This window comes from Symphalangus syndactylus, chromosome 6 (assembly GCF_028878055.3).
Source record: "Symphalangus syndactylus isolate Jambi chromosome 6, NHGRI_mSymSyn1-v2.1_pri, whole genome shotgun sequence".
Lineage (NCBI taxonomy): Eukaryota > Metazoa > Chordata > Mammalia > Primates > Hylobatidae > Symphalangus > Symphalangus syndactylus.
Window position 1 is genome coordinate 123,259,088 of NC_072428.2, and position 17,509 is coordinate 123,276,596.

At 39.5% G+C, this 17,509-nt stretch overlaps 1 protein-coding gene across 4 annotated transcripts in view; it reads left to right on the forward strand.

Annotated features, from left to right (window-relative positions):
- Nucleotides 1-17,509, forward strand: part of EXOC4 (exocyst complex component 4) — an 830,711-nt gene that overhangs the window by 59,578 nt on the left and 753,624 nt on the right. For all 4 annotated transcript variants that reach the window (XM_055284061.2, XM_063642266.1, XM_063642265.1 and 1 more), the window contains one exon: nucleotides 6,430-6,536. In XM_055284061.2, coding sequence (XP_055140036.1) covers nucleotides 6,430-6,536 — 107 coding nt within the window. The remainder of the gene's footprint in view (nucleotides 1-6,429; nucleotides 6,537-17,509) is intronic.

Consider the following 17,509-nt stretch of genomic DNA (forward strand, 5'->3'; position numbering starts at 1 on the left):
ATAAATGATGAGACTGTCCTTGTTCTTAGCTCATGAAGATGTTGGTTCCAGTTAAATTCCAGTTGAAAATTTTGAAACTGCCAAATGAAATCTAAAGTTCACATGGATGAATACATGCGTAAGAATTGTTTAAAAGAATTGTGAAGGGAGGTTATGAGGGGGGCATTTCTTATGTGATATCAAAGCATATTGTAAAGCTGTTTTAGTCAAAACAGTACAGACATGCAAAAATAAAAATTTTTAAAGAAAACAGTGCAGACATGCAAGTAGAAAATCAGATGGGTGAGACAAAATAGAGTTGAGAAATAGACCCCAGGATCTATAGACTTTAGTATTTTTGAACAATAGTTCAGTTGGGGGGTAATGAAGGCTATTTAATATATAGTGTTCAGACAATTGACTGTTGATTTGAAGAAAATAAGTTTAGATGCCTACCTCTTATGTACAAATGATTCAGCCAGATTTGAAAAGCACACAACACTGTATTAGCATTAGGAAAACATGTAGGAGGATATGTGTGGAGGAGCCTTTTCCAAGCATAACAGAAGACATAAAGAAATATATTAAATGGTTTAGCCATTAAAAAACCCAAAACTTATCTTCAGTAAAACGGAGTCAAAGGATAAACTATACTCTGAGGAAATATATGTATGTCATATAACGCTTTAATATCTAAAGCATGCAGATATTCGTAAGCTTAGTAAAGCGGGATATAGACTGTTCATAGATTAAAAATACAAATGGCTAGTAAACATAAGATTGTTCAATATCATGAGTAGTCAGAGAAATACACATTTGAAAAACTAAATGCAGTTTTTTGTTCATAAGATGATCAAAATCAAAGACATTGATAGCATGTTATGATGGCAAAGATGGCTGAAATGCATAGCTTTCTCTTGATGGTGGAATAACCAATATGCCTTTTTGGAAAATAAATTTGCATATTCTTTGTTCAGGGAATTTTGTTTCTAGGTCTACAGCCTACAAAAACAGTACCAGTTCATAAAAATATATGTAACAAGATATTCATTGTGACATTGTTGGTAAGAAGAACAAAAATATGCAGCTTAAATGTTCATCAAGAGGAGTATGGTATATTGATACCATGTAATTATAGAATTTGAATGATAATGATCTCTATGTGCTGATATGGAAAGGTTTCTAAGGTGCATTTTTGGGTCCCAAAAGCAAATTGAAAAATAGCATAGATAGTATGAACCTATTTGTGAAAGACTGAAAGGATAGAAACTTAAATATGTATACTTTATATATTGGTATAAATATTTGTATGTGTATAGAAAATGTCAGACAGATAATGTCAAAACACTGATAAAAGGAATTGTGAGAAATGGAAATATGAGGTGGGGAATAGGGAAGTAGAAATTCTTTTATTTCCTGTGTACATCGTGAGCATGTTTTTTAAAAATAATAGTAATACAATTACTGATGATCCTTTTGAAGATTTTTAAAAATGAAATGGGAAAATGTTTAGATTATACCCTTGAAGGGAAAAACTAGAATTCAGAACTATGCAGGATGATCAAAGAATGTTGAAAAAGGAGCATGTGTGCCATTTTTGTGGTGTGTGATGTGGGGGGTGGATGGATAGACACTCATTTTTAAATTTTTTTTCAAGCAGTCCTTGTGCCTCAGCTTCCTAAGTAACTGGCATACCACTGTGCTTGGCCTTGATGCTCCTTTCTGTAAGATGTTTTGGAAGGCAGTATACCAAAATGATGTGAATGGATTATTTTTTTAAAAAATATTTTCAAGAAAGAATTTACACCTTTATAATCAGATAAAATTAATAAAAAGTTGTTTAAAAATAATTCTTTTATTTATCACGTGATCCTGGATTAATACTTGGTTTAACCTTGCTTCCTCAGCCATCCTGGGACACTGTCTAGCTCATGGAAGAGAAAATTTGGTGTCCATATTTGTCTCTGGGCATGTAAAGAATGTTCTTGACTGTGTTGTATTCATTCCCTAACTATTTTGTCTTTTAAAGATTTTTCTTCTGTTTACATATGTTGGTTTTCTTTTTATCTTTCAGTTCTTGTTTTTTTTTTTCCCTCTTTGCTTAGATTATAAATTTTTAGCTTCAGTTTATTTTCTGTTACCATGTCTTCACCCTTGGTCTGTCATTTGAAACGATGGCTCTTTTTTACTTTTATACCCTCTAAATCATTCTTATTCTGAGTGTTCCACCAGATCTTAGAACTATCGAGAATTACTATGCCAGCCATTCTTGTTTCATTATTTAGTTAAATCTTCTTACTAAGGGCACATTATCTTTGACAGATATTTCTTAGCTCAGTTTGATTTAACAAAATTTTATGAGCACTTGCTCTTTGACAAGTACTGTGCCAGCTGTTCTGGTTATATAAGTGAATATATCAGTTATTCGATTTACAACTTAAAGTTCAACTCACCTCTGTCAGTTTTTAGTTTCACAAAATCAGCCAAATGAGTTGCGGTTGTAAATTTTGGACATAGTTGAACCCATTTATTGTGAAGTGAAGGAACAGAAATATGTTATAATTAAAAAGTAGATGTTTAATAAGCTGTCAGCACTTCTAACCCCTCTTAAAAAACTGTTTTTGTATCATGAAATTTTGAAATCTAACATTTAGGAGCAGAGCTTTACTAGTTGGATGTTGGTTAATGGCCAGGAAGTCCTTGAGGTTACAGTGGCAGTGGTTGTTGCTTGTTTTTGGTTTAATTTGTTGTATACTTTTCCTGTCCTCTACCATGTTGCTATTAATTGGCAAAATGCACTCAGTCACAATATATAATTGGTAATTTTGGGGGGACCGTTTTATACTAGCAGGGATTTACTGTACATCAGTTGTCTTTTGATCTCAGCTATGAATGATTCTGAATGGATTTAAAATAAAAATTTGTAATCATGTATTTAAAATGAAAAATAAGTATCAATATTTCCAAAAGAACATGCTAATTTTTATTTTATTTTTTGTTTTCAAAAAATGCTTTCTCTGTGAGATTAAAAACCCGTTGAAGGTATTAATTAATCCCTTCTCAGCTTTATCTCTGATATGTGGTGAGAAGAGGTCTTTTTTTCTGTTGTGAAATAGAAACTGAAGTCCATACTATTTAATGCGATATTCTACAATAGCACCTACCTTATGCTGAGCTTCATTCATGTCTGTAGTCACAAAGTGAGTGGATGTGCCCCCTTTCTCTGGAACTTTTGAGACTAAGTCCTTTCATAAAACAGCAGGAGAAAAACTAAAGTCATTTCCAGAGTTACTTGCCTTTGGGTTAGTGCTCACAAAGGAGAAAATTGAAGCCTAAGGGAAAATTTTAGAGAGAGAGATGAGTGTATGAAAATAGTTTTGCAGTAAATTGACTTTCTAAAAGTTTATTGATGGAATTTGAGGGCCCTTCTGGCTCTGATAATAAAATCAGCAGGTTATGTTTTTCAGAGTTGAAATGGTAAGCCGTTTATCACCCTAAATTTAACTGAAATATGTTTTTAGGTTGAAACTGAGAAAATAATTGTAGGATTTAATCTAAAGTGATGTGCATGTACATCTGTGTTCATAGAAGTGTGTGCTATGATAAATACACATAAAAATATCAGTGTGCACACACACACAGCTGTTTCATCATTAGGTGTGGCAGGCAGTATTCCAGCTATATAATTGAATTTTCTTGCTGATTGATATCTTTGTTTATCTGTGCTTTAAAAATAATTCCTCCACTTTGTTCTAGAAATATTTAAATATTTAGACAATGTATTATATTTTTCCTGTCATTTAAAGTTGAAGTTTTTTTACTCTGTAGCAGTACCATAAATCTGTCTTTTTTATAATTAAAACATTTTTATTTTACTTTATTCATTTGTCCATTGAAGCATTTTATTTGTAAATATGTATTACATCCATAGATGAAGAACCCCAGGATTTTCTCTCCTGTGTGTTTTTGTGTTGCTTCTTCATGGTCCATGATGTGAGCTGAGTCAGTACAATGAAACCAAACTGGTGGGATGGGAGCAGATTAGTCTGTGATTTTTCTAGATCTTTGAGTTGGGCATCAAATCTGGGGCTGATCACACTTGCTCACAACAACTTGTTCACACTGTGAGGTTCACAATAATTTTCCCAGCTCTATGATCATCAGTGATTTCAAATTCGCCCATATGCCCATGCTTTGTCATCACAGTTGATGAAGACACCAGACAATGACTTTGGAGCAAGGTCTAATAAGAACCAGGTGTTTCCCTCTCTTTTCGGCATTGTCGATGCTCCTGAAAGCAGCAGACAGGACATTTATGCACACCATTACGGTGGCACGGAAAGATGGTGGAAAGAGCTCTCTGTGTCTTTGGGCATCTGTATCCAGGGCCTAGGGGGACCTGTAAAGTGTTTTCTAATTGTGAGTAAAATGCAGGTGAAAGAGGATGACGTCATTGAGTGGAAAAAAATGAGAAGACAAAAGAAGTAATAAATCATGAAAGAACGGACAAATCTATTATCTAATTTATTTTATAAATAGACAAACCATTATGAAAAGTTATTGGATTTGAGGACTGTTGGATTTTCTTAAGATAGTTTAGGCTAGGAACTTACAGGTTTATATTGGTGGAAAAGAGTTGTTGGGAGGATGCCAGTTCAATTCCTGGTAAATGCTTTCTGTCACTTTAATATCTTATACTCCACTTTTCACATTAGCCTGTGAGTGATTTTAATAATTGGAAATATGCTGTTTGGTTTAGTTCATATCTTAGTCATACTCACATTCTCAGCACTGAGCACAGTGCCAAGCGCATAATGGATGCTGAAGAATCGTTCGAGTAATGATTCCCTGTTTCCCTGTAACAAGTAAAAGGGAGAAGTTAATGACTGTCATAGCGATCCTCAAGGCCTAGGACAGTGGCTCCCACATTATTTGTACTCAGCGAAAAGAATAAAACCTTAAGTGACAATTTTGCTCTTTTTTTTTTTTTTTTTTTTTTGAGACGGAGTCTCGCTCTATCGCCCAGGCTGGAGTGCAGTGGCGCAATCTCGGCTCACTGCCGGGCGCGGTGGCTCACGCTTGTAATCCCAGCACTTTGGGAGGCCGAGGCGGGCGGATCATGAGGTCAGGAGATCGAGACCACGGTGAAACCCCGTCTCTACTAAAAATACAAAAAAAAAAAATTAGCCGGGCGTGGTGGCGGGCGCCTGTAGTCCCAGCTACTCGGAGAGGCTGAGGCACAGCGCGAAATTATCACTTGAACCCGAATTATCACTTAACAAACTTTATTTTTCAAAGTTCTCTGAAAAAACATGTTTGTTTTTTATTGGATTATAAATACACACATACCTAGCACATTTGTTCCAAAAGGAGTGTGTGAGGGAGATGGGGATATATTGCTCTGGTGGGGGCCGATGTTGTTCCCAATTGCACACATCCTTCCTTCCTTCCATTTGAAGAAATCTTTCCTATGGGCGTGGTCTCTTCCCTGCTTCCCCTTTGCCTGCTCTAGCCACTGCTACTGATGATGTATTTCAGTACTAAAAAGTGAGAATTATGGCTTTGACTTCCCTACCCTTGGATTTGGCTTCGAGGGGCTCTTCTGTTGTAGATAGTGTGCGAGATGATTCCATTTCTTGAGAGCAGGGCGTAGGGTTTAGTTGGCTTGGCATAGCCTGCATTCTTTCACTTAACAGGTACTTTGAGATGGGAATTACTTTGAAATTTTGTTTTTTATAGTTTTCGTGATTTAAAATAAATGTGTTTATTTTGAAGGAAGTTGATTTATGAGTTTATTTAAAGTTTATTAGTTTATGTAAAGTTAATCATTAAGATGAGGGGCTTGGCCTTCTTAGGAAAGGTGAAATGGGTAAATACTGAATTAACCTGTTTGAGATCCTTAAGTCATTTTAATTGTTGTGATTGTCCACGTCATGAAATTTATGAGTCTCTTTTAAAGAAAACTAAATGTAGTAAACTTCCGGAATACGTCAAAAACTATAGCCTGAAAAACACAAGTAAATACTAGTTAAACCTTTATTCAGTATCATGGCATGTTGTCATTTGATCTTTCTTTGTTGATAAATTAATATTTAATACAGATACAAAGGAGGACAGTGAAATTGCCTGGCATAGTGTTATTACAAGGTGGTTATCCAGTTGATCCAGAATACACTACACTAATTTTTTAAACAGCATTGAATGAAATGACAAAATAAAAATTTAAGTGCTTGGAACCCTTACAATACATTTTTATACCCCTGTCTGTGACAGTCACCTCTTTATTGGAAATATACTGGGGAGATCCAGTATGGTATATACTGGGGAGATCCAGTTCTAGTGTAAAGAGGGCTCATGACAAAAACAAAAGTGGTAAGGGTGGGGCATATAGTGGGAGGACTTTAGTTGGTTTTGGAGAAAGTAGTAACTAGTGCTTCTTTTCCCATTCAGCTCCCTTGTGAAAGATGCTTCTGTTCCTCTGATTGATGTTACAAACCTCCCTACTTCTCGAAAATTCCTTGATACCTCTCACTATTCTACTGCTGGAAGCTCAAGTGGTAAGTATTTTAATTCTTCAGCCACTAAGCTTTTTAGTGTACCTTAGTTCCTAGGTAGAGACCTGGAGGAGCTTTTTGGGGGCTAAGCTAGTTTGGGCTGGACTGGATGGGCCTGAGGTAAGTGCGTTGGAACCTGTGATGAGCCCTTTGCAACCTTCAGAGCAAATAAGATGTACAGTGATTTATTGGGCTGTTGCATTATCAGGGTTGAAAAGTGGCAGCTGAACCTGGCCTGCCTGCTGAATCCAGCTGCATCTGTGTTTTATTTGACCAGCACTGTTTTTCTTTCTTTTTCTTTTTTTTTGAGATGGAGTCTCGCTCTGTTGCCCAGGCTGGAGTATAGTGGCACGATTTTGGCTCTCTGCAACCTCTGCCTCCTGGGTTCAAGGGATTCTCCTGCCTCGGCCTCAAGAGAAGCTGGGATTACAGGTGCCTGCCACCATGCCCAGCTAATTTTTGTATTTTTAGTAGAGACAGAGTTTCACCATGTTGGCCAGGCTGGTCTCAAACTCCTGGCCTTCCAAAGTGCTGGCATTACAGACGTGAGCCATCACACCTGGGCGACCAGCACTGTTTTCCTAAAGTTGAGTTTGGATGCTTTTTGATAGAGCATATGCTTTCCTTTGTGCTATAATCTTTATTACTCCTAGTAGCTTTTACTCATTTATCTCATGTATTACATTCAATGTCTGGTCTGGGGAGCTTTTGAGTGTGTGACCTCTGTCCTATGCCCTCTCCACTCCTAAATGTGCATGCATCCACGTGTGCACTCATAGTCATACCTGTAACACACTTTGAGGAAATATCTACAAACTTATCTTTTCTTCTTTGGAGATATCCAATATCCGATTGAACAAGACAAAGCCATTTTGGGGTTATGTTTAAGGTTGAGGGCAGGAGGGTATACTTTGAATGCAAAGATTTAGGGGAATCTTGTGGATTGCCTTAGGCTTGCCTTTGCAGAGGGTTCAGCTCAACTGGGCTTGGAGAACTTCTGGGCTTCTGCAGAGAGTTTCTCTGCTATTGTAACTTTGGGTTGGGGGAGAAGACTGGATATCTTTTGTGGGATGCCTCACAGGTGCCTTCTTGGGGCAGCCAAAATCTTCATTGCCTTTTAACAAAATTGTAATGTTTATTATCATTGTCTTTTCAGATAAAAATTAGTTCTTATAGTTCTTATTAGTTCTGTAGAGGTTGAAATAATGAAAAGGTAGAAAAAAATAGAAAAACAATTTGGATTCAATCAGTACATTTCGTGTAACTAATTGGAAATGTTTCTGTTGAGAGCTTAATATATTGTTGGGGCATATTTTGTTTCCTTTAAAATGCCACTTAAAATTATTTTAGGATTATTTAGGCTTGGAATCTTCAAGTTTATTACTTTAACTACAGGAAAGTATAGAATTTGATAATAGATTTTCATTTAATTAGTAGCCAAGTTTAAAAAAATTGCAATCATTTATTTTTATTATGATACTTTACAATAGTTTGTACTCCAGCCTCTTCTTGGAGCTAGAAAGATTTTGTTTTCTCCCTCTTTCTGATGTAATGTTGCTTTTGAGTTTGAACACTGCTCTGAGGGGTTGTAGACTGTGGAATTATGAAACAAAATATATTTGTACCTTTGATTTGTATTTTATCTCTGCCTTTCATGGAAATTACCAGTTGTTACATCTTTGCTTTTTTGTAATGCGAATCATTACTGCTTAGCCTGGTTATATTAATTTATGTAAATGTTGCCAAGTCAGTGGCCAAGTGAAATAAAAAATTTAATTATTTATGAAGAAATGACAGGGCAGGCTTTGCAAATGAGTGTTGTATAAATATAAAATAAGCTGAAATATGCCAATTATGGCAAATTGCAGTAGAAGCTAATTTTGCTACATCTATTATTCTTACTATGATAGGCCTTACTTTTTGATAGGCACTTTATCTGTCAGCTTCTGGAGTTTGCATTCGTCACTTAGTGGAGTTCATGGTGACACTCTGACTTTGGTATTGTTAGGAATTACTGTTGAAGAACTTCTTGGTGGTTGATTGGGGCTAGGAGCATTATGGAGACTGCTTGTAGAGATATGTATAAACCATTTATTTATTTATTTATTTGAGACGATGTTTCACTCTTGTGGCCCAAGCTGGAGTGCAGTGGTGTGATCTCGGCCCACTGCAACCTCCTCCTTCTGGGCTCATGCGATTCTCCTGCCTCAGCCTCCCAAGTAGCTGGGATTACAGGCATGCACCACCACGCCCAGCTAATTTTTGTAGAGACAGGGTTTCACTATGTCAGCCGGGCTGGTCTCAAACTCCTGACCTCAGGTAATTGCCTGCCGTGGCCTCCCAAAGTGTTTGGATTACAGTCATGAGCCACCGTGCCCGGCCAGACGTTTCTTTTTAGATGGGTTCATTTCCTTGACTATTTTGAAGACTTGATCATGTGCTTTTTTTTTTTTTTTTTTGGTGCGTGACCAAAAAAGAAGGTAAAAATATTATTGATTAAAGTCAATAATAGCAGAGGTTAATATGTGTTTAGTGCCTACTATATGGTGAAACAATGTCTTAAGTGCTTTACATGAATTAACTCGTTTAGTCTTTCAACAATTTTATAACAATTTATTATCAGTCCCATTTTACAGATGAGAAAACTGAGGCACAGGGAGGTTAATAATTGATAAAAGTTTACACAGTTGACAAGTAGTTGTGATTTTAGCTCAGAGCCAGGTTCGACTATGCTCTTCTAATCAGTTTGTTTTGCTGAAAACAGGCTAGGTGTCTTCTGTGTATTAATTTTCTACTCACACAAACTTAGTGGCTTAAACAACATAAATTTATTATCTTACGGTTTTGTAGGTGAGAAGTCTAACATAAATCTGATTGCAGTAAAATCAAGGTGTTGGCAGGGCTGTCTTCCTTTTTGGAGGCTCTAGGGGAAAATCTGTTTTCTTGCCTTTCTGGCTCCCAGAGGCCACCATATTCCTTGGTTCATTCATGGTTTCCTTCCTTCATCTTCAAAACCAGCAATGGTGGGTCACATTCTTCTCACGTTGCCTCTCTCTGACCCACTCTTATGTGCTTCCTTCCTCTTCTTAAGGGCTCATGTGATTAGATTGATTCCACCTGGATAATTCTGGCTACTCTTCCCATCTCAAGGTCCTTAACCTTAATTACATCTGCAGTCTCCTTTGCCATGTGACTAATCACAGGTTCTAGGGATTAGGACATGGATCTCTTCGGGCAACCATAATTCTGCTTACCACACTCTGCGCTGCCCATTTTGTGACTTAAGTTATCATTAGGAGCAAGTGTAAAAAATTTGACTTTCTTCAAATTATGTAGCGAAATCTTTTTAAGTCATTGCAGTCTAGTCTTTAGGACTCTATTAATCTGGATCACATTATTAAAGGGAATTGTATAAATGAGGAAGATGTAAGTCCTGAGAGTCTATTTGTGAAGTGCTCTGCAAGTCAGCCTAGAAAGTAATAGCCATTTTCAGCAGGGAATTTAACATAGGCTCTTAAAGCTCCTCTCTCATTTTGTGAAACAGTAAGATTGAGGGTGTAATCCATTAGAATTGACACTTTTATAGAGGAAGTTCCAGTAGGGAATCCCTGGGTAGTATGGCTCTGCCATTGGGATACCATAAATTAAGGTTGGAGGTGATTCCTGAGAACTTTCAGGTTATTATTAATTAAATAAGAATTTTGATTGCTTTTAAACAAGTTGTTTTTCACATGTCCTATTTTGAGGTAGAGTTGTGGGTGACTTTTTTTTTTTAATTATACTTTAAGTTCTGTGGTACATGTGCAGAATGTATAGTTTTGTTACATAGGTATACACGTGCCATGGTGGTTTGCTGCACCCATCAACCCATCATCTACATTAGGTATATTTCTCCTAATGCTATCCCTTTCCTAGCCCCACCCCCACTGAAAGGCCCCGGTGTGTGATGTTCCTCTCTTGTGTCCCTATGTTCTCATTGTTCAACTCCCACTTATGAGTGAGAACATGAGGTGTTTGGTTTTCTTTTTTTTTGTTTTGTTTTTTTTTTTTTTTTTTTTTTTTTTTGAGATGGAGTCTCGCTCTGTCACCCAGGCTGGAGTGCAGTGGCGCAATCTCAGCTCACTGCAAGCTCCGCCTCCCGGGTTCACGCCATTCTCCTGCCTCAGCCTCCGAGTAGCTGGGACTACAGGCACCCGCCACAACGCCCGGCTAATTTTTTTTATTTTTTAGTAGAGACGGGGTTTCACCATGGTCTCGATCTCCTGACCTTGTGATCCGCCCGCCTCGGCCTCCCAAAGTGCTGGGATTACAAGCGTGAGCCACTGTGCCCGGCCGAGGTGTTTGGTTTTCTGTTCTTGTGTTAGAGGACATGAACTCATCCTTTTTTATGGCTGCATAGTATTCCATGGTGTATATGTGCTACATTTTCTTTATCCAGTATTTCTGTGGGATCGGTGGTGATATCCCCTTTATCATTTTTTATTGCGTCTATTTGATTCTTCTCTCTTTTCTTCTTTATTAGTCTTGCTAGCAGTCTATCAATTTTGTTGATCTTTTCAAAAAACCAGCTCCTGGATTCATTAATTTTTTGAAGGGTTTTTTGTGTCTCTATTTCCTTCAGTTCTGCTCTGATTTTAGTTATTTCTTGCCTTCTGCTAGCTTTTGAATGTGTTTGCTCTTGCTTTTCTAGTTCTTTTAATTGTGATGTTAGGGTGTCAATTTTGGATCTTTCCTGCTTTCTCTTGTGGGCATTTAGTGCTATAAATTTCCCTCTACACACTGCTTTGAACGTGTCCCAGAGATTCTGGTATGTTGTGTCTTTGTTCTCGTTGGTTTCAAAGAACATCTTTAATTTTGCCTTCGTTTTGTTATGTACCCAGTAGTCAGTCAGGGGCAGGTTGTTCAGTTTCCATGTAGTTGTGCAGTTTTGAGTGAGTTTCTTAGTCCTGAGTTCTAATTTGATTGCACTGTTGTCTGAGAGACAGTTTGTTGTGATTTCTGTTCTTTTACAATTGCTGAGGAGTGCTTTACTTCCAACTATGTGGTCAATTTTGGAAAAAGTGTGATGTGGTGTTGAGAAGAATGTATATTCTGTTGATTTGTGGTGGAGAGTTCTTTAGATGTCTATTAGGTCTGCTTGGTGCAGAGCTGAGTTCAATTCCTGTATATCCTTGTTAACTTCCTGTCTTGTTGATCTGCTTGATGTTGACAGTGGGGTGTTAAAGTCTCCCATTATTATTGTGTGGGAGTCTAAGTGTCTTTGTAGATCTCTAAGGATTTGCTTTATGAATCTGGGTGCTCCTGTATTGGGTGCATATATGTTTAGGATAGTTAGCTCTTCTTGTTGAATTGATGCCTTTACCATTATGTAATGGCCTTCTTTGTCTCTTTTGATTTTTGTTGGTTTAAAGTCTGTTTTATCAGAGACTAGGATTGCAACCCCTGCCTTTTTTTGTTTTCCATTTGCTTGGTAGATCTTCCTCCATCCCTTTATTTTGAGCCTATGTGTGTCTCTGCACATCAGATGGGTTTCCTGAATACAGCACACTGATGGGTCTTGACTCTTTATCCAGTTTGCCAGTCTGTGTCTTTTAATTGGAGCTTTTAGCCCATTTACATTCAAGGGTAATATTGTTATGTGTGAATTTGATCCTGTCATTATGATGTTAGCTGGTTATTTTGCACGTTAGTTGATGCAGTTGCTTCCTAGCATTGATGGTCTTTACAATTTGGCATGTTTTTGCAGTGGCTGGTACCGGTTGTTCCTTTCCATGTTTAGTGCTTCCTTTAGGAGCTCTTGTAAGGCAGGCCTGGTGGTGACAAAACCTCTCAGCATTTGTTTGTCTGTAAAGTATTTTATTTCTCCTTCACTTATGAAGCTTAGTTTGGCTGGATATGAAATTCTGGGTTGAAAATTCTTTTCTTTAAGAATGTTGTATATTGGCCCCCACTCTCTTCTGGCTTGTAGAGTTTCTGCCGAGAGATCTGCTGTTAGTCTGATGGGCTTCCCTTTGTGGGTTACCCGACCTTTCTCTCTGGCTGCCCTTAACATTTTTTCCTTCATTTCAACTTTGGTGAATCTGACAATTATGTGTCTTGGAGTTGCTCTTATTGAGGATTATCTTTGTGGCATTCTCTGTGTTTCCTGAATTTGAATGTTGGCCTGCCTTGCTCGGTTGGGGAAGTTCTCCTGTATAATATCCTGCAGAGTGTTTTCCAACTTGGTTCCATTCTCCCTGTCACTTTCAGGTACACCAATCAGACGTAGATTTGGTCTTTTCACATAGTCCCATATTTCTTGGAGGCTTTGTTCATTTCTTTTTACTCTTTTTTCTCTAAACTTCTCATTTCATTCATTTGATCTTCAATCACTGATACCTTCTTCCAGTTGATCAAATCGGCTACTGAAGCTTGTGCATTCATCACGTAGTTCTTGTGCCATGTTTTTCAGCTCCGTCAGGTCATTTAAGGACTTCTCTACATTGGTTATTCTAGTTAGCCATTTGTCTAATCTTTTTTCAAGGTTTTTAACTTCTTTGCAATGGGTTCGAACTTCCCCCTTTAGCTCAGAGAGGTTTGATCGTCTGAAGTCTTCTTTTCTCAACTCGTCAAAGTCATTCTCCATCCAGCTTTGTTCTGTTGCTGGTGAGGAGCTACGTTCCTTTGGAGGGGGAGAGGCGCTGTGATTTTTAGAATTTTCAGCTTTTCTGCTCTGTTTTTTCCCCATCTTTGTGGTTTTATCTACCTTTGGTCTTTGATGATGGTGACGGGGTTTTGATGATGGGGTTTTGGTGTGGATGTCCTTTCTGTTTGTTAGTTTTCCTTCTAAGAGTCAGGACCCTCAGCTGCAGGTCTGTTGGAGTTTGCTGGAGGTCCACTTCAGACCCTCTTTGCCTGGGTATTAGCAGCAGAGGCTGCAGAACAGCGAGTGTTGCTGAACAGCAAGTGTTGCTGCCTGATCATTCCTCTGGAAGCTTCATCTCAGAGGGATAGCCGGCCATGTGAGGTGTCAGTCTGCCCCTACTGGATGGTGCCTCCCAGTTATGCTACTCGGGGGTCAGGGACCCACTTGAGGGGGCAGTCTGTCTGTTCTCAGATCTCAAACTCCATGCTGGGAGAACCACTACAAACTTCAAAGCTGTCAGACAGGGACATTTAAGTCTGCAGAGGTTTCTGCTGCCTTTTGTTCGGCTATGCCCTGCCCCCAGAGGTGGAGTCTACAGAGGCAGGCAGGCCTCCTTGAGCTGCGGTGGGCTCCACCCAGTTTACCTACTCAAGCCTCGGCAATGACAGGCGCCCCTTCCCCAGCCTCGCTGCCGCCTTGCAGGTCAATCTCAGACTGCTGTGCTAGCAATGAGTGAGGCTCCATGGGTGTGGGACTCTCCAAGCCAGGCACAGGATATAATCTCCTGGTGTGCCGTTTGCTAAGACTGTTGGAAAAGTGCACTGTTAGGGTGGGAGTGACCCAATTTTCCAGGTGCCATCCATCACCACTTCCCTTGGCTAGGAAAGGGAATTCTCTGACCCCTTGCCCTTCCCGAGTGAGGCGATGCTTCACCCTGCTTCAGCTTACGCTCGGTGGGCTGTGCATCCACTGTCCTGCTGCCACTGTCTGACAAGCCCCAGTGAGATGAACCCAGTACCTCAGTTGGAAATGCAGAAATCACCCGTCTTCTGTGTCACTCACACTGGGAGCTGTAGAGTGGAGCTGTTCTTATTCGGCCATCCTGGAACCACCCCTATTTTGTTAAACTTTTCCAAAAACCAGCTCCTGGATTAATTGATTTTTTTGAAGGGTTTTTTGTGCCTGTATCTCCTTCATTTCTGCTCTGATCTTAGTTATTTCTTGTCTTCTGCTAGCTTTTGAATTTGTTTGCTCTTGCTTCTCTTGTTCTTTCAATTGTGATGTTAGAGTGTCAATTTTAGATCTTTCCTGCTTTCTCTTGTGGGCATTTAGTGCTATAAATTTCCCTCCAAACACTGCTTTAAATGTGTCCCAGAGATTCTGTTGCATTGTGTCTTTGTTCTCATTGGTTTCAAGGAACATCTTTAGTTCTGCCTTCATTTTGTTATTTACCCAGTAGTTATTCAGGAGCAGGTTGTTCAGTTTCCATGTAGTTGTGCGGTTTTGAGTGAGTTTCTTAATCCTGAGTTCTAATTTGATTGCACTGTGGTCTGAGATACTGTTTGTTATGATTTCCGTTCTTTTGCATTTGCTGAGGAATGTTTTATTTCCAATTGTGTGGTCAATTTTAGAATAAGTGCTATGAGGTGCTGAGAAGAATGTATATTCTGTTGATTTGTGGTGGAGAGTTCTGTAGAGGTCTATTAGGTCTGCATATTCCAGAGCTGAGTTCAAGTCCTGAATATCCTCATTAATTTTCTGTCTCGTTGATCTGTCTAATATTTACAGTGGGGTGTTAAAGTCCCCAACTATTATTGTGTGGGAGTCTAAGTCTCTTCATAAGAACTTGCTTTATGAATCTGAGTGCTTCTGTATTGGGTCTGTATATATTTCGGATAGTTAGCTCTTCTTGTTGCATTGATCCCTTTACCATTATGTGATGGCCTTGTCTCTTTTGATCTTTGTTGGTTTAAAGTCTGTTTTATCTGAGACTAGGATTGTAACCCCTGCTTTTTTTTTTTGCTTTCTATTTGCTTGGTAAATATTCCTGCATCCTTTTATTTGAGCCTGTGTGTGTCTTTGCACGTGAGATGGGTTTCCTGAATACAGCACACCGCTGGATCTTGACTTTTTATCCAATTTGCCAGTTTGTGCCTTTTAATTGGGGCATTTAGCCTGTTTAAATTTAAGGTTAATATTGTTATGTGTGAATTTGATCCTGTTATTAGTGTGCTAGTTGGTTATTTTGCCTGTTGATGCAGTTTCTTCATAGTGTCGATGGTCTTTACAGTTTGGTATGTTTTTGCAGTGGTTGGTACTGGTTATTCCTTTCCATTTTAGTGCTTCCTCTGGACTCTTGTGAGGCAGGCCTGGTGGTGACAGAATCTCTCAGCATTTGCTTGTCTGTAAAGGATTTTATTTCTCCTTCGTTTATGAAACTTAGTTTGGCTGGATATGAAATCCTGGTTTGAAAATTCTTTTCTTTAAGAATGTTGAATATTGGCCCTCACTGTCTTCTGGCTTACTGGGTTTTGCAGAGATCTGCTGTTAGTTTGATGGGCTTCCCTTTGTGGGTAACCCAGCCTTTCTCTTTGGCTGCCCATAACATTTTTTCTTTAAGTTCAGCCTTGGTGAATCTGACAATTATGTGTCTTGGGGTTGCCCTTCTTGAGGAGTATTTTTGTGGTGTTCTCTGTATTTCCTGAATTTGAATGTTAGCCTGTCTTGCTAGGTTGGGGAAGTTCTCCTGTATAATATCCTGAAGAATGTTTTCTAACTTGGTTCCATTCTCCCTGTCACTTTCAGGTACACCAATCACGTGTAGATTTGGTCTTTTCACATGGTCCCATATTTCTTGGAGGCTTTGTTCATTTCTTTTCACTCTTTTTTCTCTAATCTTGTCTTCTTGCTTTATTTCATTAATTTGATCTTCAGTCACTGATATCCTTTCTTCCACTTGATCGAATCAGCTATTGAAGCTTGTGTATGCTTCACGAAGTTCTTGTACTGTGGTTTTCAGCTCCATCAGGTCATTTAAGCTCTTCTCTACACTGGTTCTTTTAGTTAGCTATTCGTCTAACCCTTTTTCAAGGTTTTTAGCTTCCTTGTGATGGGTTAAAACATGTTCCTTTAACTTGGAGAAGTTTGTTATTAATGACCTTTTGAAGCCTACTTTTGTCAACTCATTCATCAAACTCATTCTACATCCAGTTTTGTTCCCTTGCTGCTGAGGAGTTGTGATCCTTAGGAGAAGAGGCATTCTAGTTTTTGGAATTTTCAGCCGTTTCGCACTGGTTTCTCCCCATCTTCGTGGATTTATCTACCTTTGGTCTTTGAAGTCGGTGACCTTTGGATAGGGTCTCTGAGTGGCCATCCTTTTTGTTGATGTTGATACTATTTCTTTCCATGTGTTAGTTTTCCTTCTGACAGTCAGGACCCTCTGCTGTAGGTCTGCTGGAGTTTGCTGGAGGTCCACTCCAGATCCTGTTTGCCTGGGTATCACCAGCAGAGGCTACAGAATAGCAAAGATTGCTGCCTGTTCCTTCCTCTGGAAGCTTCATCTCAGAGGGGCACCAGCCAGATGCCAGCCAGACTCTCCTGTATGAGGTGTCTGACGGCCACTACTGGGAAGTGTCTCCCAGTCAGAAGGCACGGGGGTCAGGGACCCACTTGAGGAGGCAATCTGACCCTTAGCAGGGCTCAAATGCTGTGCTGGGAGATCCGCTGCTCTCTTCAGAGCTGTCAGGCAGGGACGTTTAAGTCTGTTGAAGCTGTGCCCACAGCTGCCCCTTCCCCTAGGTGTTCTGTTACAGGGAGGTGGGGATTTCATCTGTAAGCCCCTGACTGGGGCTGCTGCCTTTTTTCAGAGATGCCCTGCCCAGAGAGGAGGAATCTAGAGAGGGAATCTGGCCACAGCAGCCTTGCTGAGCTGCGGTGTGCTCCGCTCAGTTGGAACTTTGCAGTGGCTTTGTTTACTCTGTGAGGGTAAAACCTCCTACTCAAGCCTCAGCAATGGCGGACGCCCCTCCCCCCACCAAGCTCAAGTGTCCCAGGTGAATCTCAGACTGCTGCTGTGCTGGCACCGAGAATTTCAAACCACTAGATCTTAAGTTTCCTATGCTCTGTGGGGGTGGCACCCACTGAGCCAGACCACTTGGCTCCCTGGCTTCAGCACCCCTTTCCAGGGGAGTGAATGGTTCTATCTTGCTGGTGTTCCAAGCATCACTGGCATTTCGGAAAAAAGAACTGCAGCTAGCTCAGTGGCTGCCCAAATGGTTGCCTAGTTTTGTGCTTGAAATCCAGGGCCCTGGTAGTGTAGGCACTGGAGGGAATCTCTTGGTCTGTGGGTTGC